The sequence below is a fragment of the Aotus nancymaae genome, unplaced genomic scaffold (genome assembly GCF_030222135.1).
Source record: "Aotus nancymaae isolate 86718 unplaced genomic scaffold, 86718_ANA_hifiasm-v0.15.2.pri h1tg000017l, whole genome shotgun sequence".
Taxonomy (NCBI): domain Eukaryota; kingdom Metazoa; phylum Chordata; class Mammalia; order Primates; family Aotidae; genus Aotus; species Aotus nancymaae.
Window position 1 is genome coordinate 1,267,360 of NW_026988429.1, and position 7,953 is coordinate 1,275,312.

A 7,953-nucleotide genomic window follows, 5' to 3' on the forward strand; every position below is an offset into this window, starting at 1 on the left:
AAAGGACCAAGAGGCCGAATAACATAGGACTTTTCAATAGCAACTTGAGGAATTAAAAGACCATGGAACAATATCTTCAATATACTGAGGAGAGTAGTTTCAACTTAGGTTTTTCTTACACAGACAAACCATCCATAAAGTCTGAGAGCAGACAAATGCAGACACTCAAAAATGCTTATCTCTTGTGCATTCACTCTCAGAAAGATACTGGAGAATGTGAGGCTCAAAAATGATTAAACCAGGAAAGAGGAAGATTGGGATCCAGTAAATACAGGATTTGACGTAGAAGACATTCAGAATAATGATAGGGAAGGGAAGTTCCAGAACGGCTGTGCAGCAGGCCTCAAGAAGAAACAATCCGGTTTGTAGTAGGAGGGGTACAGGGCTCCATGGGGAAGGAAAATAAAATAACAGATGGTCATCAGATACATTTGAATATGTGGAAAATTATATCAAGAGGCTGTTAGAGAATATGGGAAGTAATCTTAGAAACAAAGAAGCTAAACATAAAAATACAAGAGGACAGAGGACTGCACTGAAGCATGTAGTCATGACAAAAAAATGAGCTGATGGGTTCCTGATGTGTTTGACTGTATTGAGAGGAGTTTTATGTGAGAATTTGGGGAACGAAATTGAGATGAAGAAAGGTAGGCAATTATTAAATGCTGGAAAAACAGTAAGTTGTACAAGAAAGGAAATGTAATCATTGTACACTATGTGACTCAGCTGCAAATAATAATCTATATTAAAAATAATGTTGGTCCTCGCTGCTGTCGCCACCAAGACCAAGATGGCTGCAAGACTCTGTGCCCTTCTCAAGAATGCCTGGGCCAGGGAGCCAGTCCTGGTTGTGTCCTTCTTCATCGGGAGCCTCACTGTAATTCTGCCCCCAATCAGCCCCTACTTCAAGTACTCTGTCAAAGACAAGGCCACGTCCTACAACTGCATAGTGCCTGTCTGCCATGATGGGAACATGCCCGACCTACCCAGCCACCCCCAGAAGCCCCAGGGGCCCAGCCTGGAGTGGCTGAAGAACCTTCAGCACCTTCCCTGGCTCCCAATAAAAATGTGAAACCCCCCCCAAAATAATGTAGAGAATAAAATAAATTTAAACAAAAATGGAAATATAAATATATTGGGAAGATTAGTGCAGGGAAATTGTGTGTGTGTGTTTCAGTTATATTGTTTCTCAGCCATAAGCTCACTTTTTTACACTCTGTGATGCTGGGGCTGGAACTCTGCAAACCGCATTTTTTCCTTGCTGGCTGTCTCCATGTTAGACTCACACAGTATGGAAATTAGAGGGATGCTGCAGAGCTGGAGGAGAAAAGAACTTACATCTTCCTGTCTGCTTACTTCTCTCTCAGTGTTCATTCATTCGTTTATTCAACAAATATTTCTTTAAAGACTATCGTCTGGCCCGGCACTATTCTAGGTGTTTACCTTCCAGTAGGGAAAGAGAAATAATAAACAATATACGTAAATAAATAAATAAATAAAGTATATGGCATTATGTGGAAAAAAATAACAAAGAGGATTAAGGGACATTGGGAGTGCATGGGTGAGGTGTATTATAATTTTATTTTATTTTAATTTTTTGAGATGGAGTCTCACTCTGTTGCCTAAGCTGGAGTACAATGGCACAATCTTGGCTCACTTCAGTCTCCGCCTCCTGGGCTCAAGCGATCCTCCCACCTCAGCCTCCTGAGTAGCTGGGACCACAGGTGCCTGCCATCTGCCTGGCTAATTTTTGTATTTTTAGTAGAGACAGAATTTTGCTATGTTGGCCAGGCTGGTTTCAAACTCCTGACCTCAGGTGATCCACCCATGTGGGCCTCCCAAAGTGCTGGGATTATAAGCATGAGGCACCGTGCCTGGCCTATAATTTTATTTTTATTTATTTTTTTGTGACAGAGTCTCACTCTGTCACCCAGGCTGGAGGGCAATAGCACAATCTCGGCTCACTGCAACCTCCACCTCCTGGGTTCAAGCAATTCTCCTGGCTCAGCCTCCTGAGTAGCTAGGACTACAGGCACCCGCCAGCATGCCTGGCTGATTTTTGTATTTTTTATTAGAGTTGGGGTTTCACCATATTTACCAGGCTGGTCTTGAACTCCTGACCTCAGGCAATCTGCCCACATCAGCCCCCCAAAGTGCTGGGATTACAGGCATGAGCCACTGTGCCCAGCCTATTTTTTAATTGTAATTAATTAGTATTACTATTTTGAGACAAAGTCTTGCTCTGTCACCTAGGCTGGAGTGCAGTGGAGTGATCATAGCTTACTGAAGACTCAGCCTCCTGGACTCAAGTGATCTTGCATCTGTCTCCCAAGTAGCTAGGATTACAAGTGTGTATCCCCATGCCTGGCTAATTCTTTATTTTCTTTTGTTGCAGAGATCCAGTTTCACTATGTTGCCTAAGCTGATCTTGAATCCCTGGCTTCAAGCAATCCTCCCACCTTAGCTTCCCAAAGTATTGGAATTACAGATGTGACCTACTGTGTTGAGCCTTATTATTTTTATTGACACAAAATAGATGTACATATTTTCAGTGTACATGCAATAATTTATCACATTCCTATAACTTGAAAAGAGCAAATCAGTGTAGTTGGGATATCTATCACCTTAAATACCTGTCTTTTCTTTATGCTTTTCTTTCTGATCACTTTTGGTAGTGTGGACATTTTAACAATGTTTCTGCTAGAAGCAATTATTCTCTTACATATTTAACTAGATGTTAAATTATGGTCTATTTTGAAATAGACCATAGATTATTGTAAACTATAGCCACTCTACTGATTTATCAAACACTTGGTCTTATTTATTCTATCAAACTGCATATTTTTACCCATCAATCAACCTCTTTTTATCTCTCTCACTCCCTAGCTTTCTTGGCCTCTGGTAACAACCAATCTATTCTCTGTCTTCATTAGATCCACTTTTTTAGTTCCCACATATGAGTGAGAACATATGATGCTTGTCTTTCTGTGCCTGGCTTATTTAAGAAGAACACGCTTTTGGCTTTGTGGTTTCATGGTTTGCCCATCACATTAATTTTCTGTGTTGAATGACACTCTTTTGGTTGTGACAGAAACCCAACTCGAATTTATTTGTGAAAGAAATAGAAACAGGATGCCTGCTCAGATTGCGTAAGTTTGAATACCAACTCTACGTGGTCTTTGGCATATTACTTAACCTCTAAAAGCCTCCATTTCCTCATCTGGAAAATGGTACCCATGTTCTCTGGAGATTGTTATGGGAGTTGAATAAGATAAGAAATGGGCCTAGCACATGTTAATCACTTGATACATGGTGCTAGTCTCAGCAGTAATTGAGTAGTAGCTGGTCACCCGAGGAGTGGAGGAAGTTATGTTGTTAGCATGTTATTCCTAGAGGAAGTTGGAAGGCAGGGAGTGAGGCAGACCTTTTCTTTCTCACATGTGCACACCCCTTTGAACTCCACCATAACCTGCTGTAAGAATTGCTGGTGTAGACAGCCATCCTGCTAATACCCTCCTCTACCATGAGTCCCCCAGGGAGCACAAGAGGCCATGACTGACTATTTCTTGACTAATGGTCAGGCCACTATAGCCAGAGTCCAGCAGAACCTCAAACTCCATCAGCAATGAAGGGAGATTTTGCCACAGGTTGTCGGGGCAGCCAAGAGCTCTCCAGTTTGAGAGAGTAGTTTCAGATCTGCTGAGACACAAAAAGTCATGTAAGACACCTCTGAGAGTTTAGGTCTGTTCATTCTACCGAGGGTACAATTGCACATTATATTTATGTCCTATGCCCATCTTTTGTCTTTTGTGTTTTTAAATCAAATCCATTTTGAGGGGGATATTTAACATCTAGTTAAAATAGGTTATGAAAAAAACAGCCAAAGTCCAGTAAAAAACCTCTTGGGAAATGACCTTAATCTCTAGTTTGTAGATCTTCACTGCTCTTACTAAATGTTCAAAAAAGTTTTTGTTTTTTGTTTGTTTGTTTAGTGATTAGTATGCACACATGAATTAGGGAGTATTACTAAAATCAGGAAAAAGGAAGAAAGCAGATTAGGCAGAGGGAGAACTTGGCTGTGATGTTGTCACAAAGCCCTCAGTGGATCCCATAGAGAGTGATGAAGCTAGGCTTGACTTTCAGAGTTGTGCAGAGCTGGGGTTAAGAAGGTCCAGCCTCTTGCTTATAGCCATTACTGGATAGTGAATAAAAAGAAAAAAAAAAAAAAAGAAGGCCCTGCCTCAACAGCCCCCCACCCCAGCCCCCACACTACCTAACTGGATAGACATTAGATGTTATGTTCTAAGGATCTTAATGAAATAGTTGTTGAAACATATCTGAGATGCAGTAAATTTTGGTCTGCAGAATCAAGTCAACAGTAAATTTTGGTCTGCAGAATCAAGTCAACATTGCCTCAGTCAGAATTTGTGATGAACATGTACAAATAGTCAGATCTCACTTGAGACAGCCTAGTTTGAAAATACACACAGGTTCAGAAGGGACACGCTGTTTCTCACCAAGTCCTAGGTTAGGTGATGCCAGTATAAGGTGATTGCTCCTCCTAGGCTCCAGGTCTGTAGCCTAGGTAAAGCTGCCACTTGTGTGAATAGTGGAGGCTGGCTTTGGACTTATGATCCAAGCAGACAGGTTTTTCCCAAGTATGGTTAACTGAGTCACAAATGATCATACCCTGTATAACCCATTTGTGTTTTTTTCTGACCAAAATAAAACTTTCCATTAAAACTGAACAACAATGAAACAATTTCTAATCTCTACCTTATGCACAATCTGCAATTTAGCACAAGATTTAGAGATAGAAGCATCTCTTAGGATTTTGTTTTTGTTTTTTTCCCACCCATCTGCTTCAATAACTGGAAATCTTTGTTTAATCTGATTCCAGGTCTTTCCTTGTGTTTGAGAAAACATTCAGACTGCATCTTCTGTGGCTTCTCCATGTCCCAGTTGCGACTTCAAGAACTCTGATCAGTGCCATCAAAGTTGTAATTTAAAGCCTGTGGGAGGCCCAGGCTTTCTCTGTATTAGACAGTTATCAGTCCTCATTATCAAACCACTCATCCCCTTTGTTGCTCTGTATAACAGAAAAAGCAGCTTCCTGCTCCTGGTGACTTGGCAAAACACTGAATAAGAGAGAGAGATTACGGCCTTAGCAGGTGTGCACAGCAGGGTCCTTCCCAAACCCCCTCCCCTCCGGGCCTTCTCTAATCAGGAGTCATTGGTTCCCTTTTCAAAGGAGCCGGTCTACTTGGCCTTATCCCAGGGTCGAGAGTAGCTCAATGATTAAATTCAGTGTCAGAATGTAGCAGTTCTTCCTGCTGGAACATTTCCAGACTACTTCACCACAGCCATTAATTTCTTGAAATTAATTTTTCCTTTAATCTAAGCAGTACATGCATAGCTTTAAAAGTTGATGACACAAGTCTCCTATGAAAAAACAACAGTCTGCTGCCTCATCCACTCCTAAACTCCTTAAGTTTTTTTCTTTGCTGTTTATCTCTATTTTTATTCTATATGATATGTGCATATCATTGGTTTGAGGCATCAATTTTAAACTTTATCTTTTGGCTTTCTCATGAACTACAAGAGATATAACTTCCTTTCTGTTCTTCACCCCCATTTCCTGCCCCTCTTTCTGCCAATATAGCTGTACTGTATTGTTGCTTTGATTAAATCTAACTTCAGATTTATGTTTTTATTATTCAGATTTATATTATTTTATTTCATTATATTATATAGTCATAATATTTAATAATATTTTATAATATAATATGATATTTAAATGGTCATAATAATATAATGAAACATTATTCATTACAGAGCAAAGGCATATATTATAATTCTTTATTTTTATAAGCTTTTGTATAGTCTTAGTCCTTGCCATTTTCTTAAATTACTTGGTTCTTTGGGTAGTATCTGAACATGATTATCCCATTGTTAAGTAACTTAGCAGATAACTTTCCTGCCTCCATCCTCTTGCTTCAGGCTGACTTGTTGCTCTCGGGAACAGCTGTGCAGCATGACTCTGAGCCTTACCTTCCTCAACCTGGAAATCCCTTTTGACTCTCACTTGTGTTTGGTCTCATTTCCTGGATCCCAAGTCTTTCTCTTTTTGATTTATTGACCCTCTCATTTTCATGGAGCATGTTCTTAAATAACTATTCCTGAGAAAGTGTCCATGGGAGAAAAGCGTGCGTGGGAGAAAACATTTTTCTTTGTCCTCATGCTGGATTGATAATTTGGCTGGGTATAGAATTTTAGACTGAAAATAATTTTTCCTCTTAGAATCTGGAAAGCTTTTTTTTTTTTTTATATAATTACATTTAAGAAGTGGCCATTCTTATTCTTAGTTATTTGGATGTAATTTTTTTTATCTTTAGAAATTTCTATTCCTCCCTTGTGTTCTGAAATATGATCATGATATAAGTTATATTCTTTTTCAGGAACCTGATGAGCCCTTTTACTCTTTTTGTTTGAAGCATTTTTTCTGATTATTTGTTTGATAAATTTCTTCTCTTTCAAGTTTCTGCTTTCTCTTTCTAGAATTATTATTAATTGAATATTGGACTCCCTGAATTGATCCTCTAATTTTCCAGCTCATTTTCTTCCCTGTTGTTTGCCTCTTAGCTATTTTGTTTTGTTTTTGGAGATACTTCCTTGAATTTATCTTCCACTTCTCCTGCTGAATTTTTTTTTTTTTTTTTTACTGTGGCTATCATATTTAATTTCCAACTGCTCTTTTAGGTTTCCTGTTTCTCCTCCTCCTCCTTCTATAGTATCTTCTTCTTGCTATTATCTTTCCAAAGAATACATACAGTTTTTCCCCTAAAGTTGTTTTTCTTCTTGTTCTTTTCTTCAAGTCCCTTTTCTCTGTCTGTGCTGGCTTTGTTTTTCACCTTGGGGGTCTTTTTCAAATGTCTGTGGATCCTTAGCCATTCATTAATATTTGAATCAATCACTAAGAAGCTGATGGGGGCTCTATGGGCAGGAGTAGGGCTTGCTTCTGGTGATCTTCTTTGCAGGACTGTGGTTCTTAGTAGGGGCAGCTCCTGGGCAGTTTGGAAAGCTGTGAGGATTTTTAGTTATCACAGTTATTGGGGGGCCTATTAACATTTAATATGTGGGAACCAAGAATGCTAGTTGGATTGCAGGACAGTTCCACACAACAAAGATTGTCCTGTGTCTAGGGCTGCCACCTAAAGTACAGGACACTCAGTTAAAATCGAATTTTGGATAAACAACCAATACATTCTTTGTATTAGTATGTCTGAAATATTATATGTTTATGAGCCAAATCTGGCAACCCTGTTGTGTCCTACTCTATGTCCCACTGCACAGTTATCTAGATGAAAAGCTCTTTACAATGATTTGATTCCTGATATCAGCTTGGCTTCATATATAAATATGAACATTTTTTCACATGGATTTAACATATCCTGTGATTTTTTAAAATGCAACTACTATGTAAATTGAGAGGAGACTGGACTTTGTTTTGTTTAGAACTTAACCAAGGGTTGTCACCATTTAGAAAAACATGTCACTGGCACAGCACTGCTCATGATCAAATATGCAGATAATGGTCTGCAATCATCCCTTTTACCCCGAGGGGTTTTGCTGTACTAACTTTGACCTTATTTCAAGATGGCAAATATAAGAAACATGACAAAATAAAATAAAAATGGTATCCATAATATTCAGTTGAATATGGCCTTCTTTTAAGGTTGAACCTATTCATTGTAAAAAGATGAAAGCATCTAACTGCTTCATTATGTCTCCCAGGTATGCTGCCCATGTGCCTACATAGCAAACCATCTTGGACCATGAACTACTTTCCTTTTTTTTCTCCTTGGTAAGGACATTATAATTAAAAAAAAAAAGTGTAAGTTGATTATTTTAACTATGAATTTAATTTCACATAGTAAAAGATATTTTAATATT

The 7,953-nt window shown here is 38.8% G+C and overlaps 1 protein-coding gene across 1 annotated transcript; it reads left to right on the forward strand.

The window, feature by feature from the left end:
- Positions 1-790: 790 nt before the first annotated feature.
- On the forward strand, positions 791-1,072 carry LOC110568308 (NADH dehydrogenase [ubiquinone] 1 alpha subcomplex subunit 3-like). The gene has a single exon (XM_064377781.1). It carries the CDS (start codon positions 791-793, stop codon positions 1,070-1,072), a length of 282 nt encoding a protein of 93 aa, XP_064233851.1.
- Positions 1,073-7,953: the final 6,881 nt, after the last annotated feature.

Excerpts from the sequence above, each read along its gene's own strand:
- LOC110568308 (XM_064377781.1), top strand. The coding sequence starts at position 791 with ATGGCTGCAAGACTCTGTGCCCTTCTCAAGAATGCCTGGGCCAGGGAG.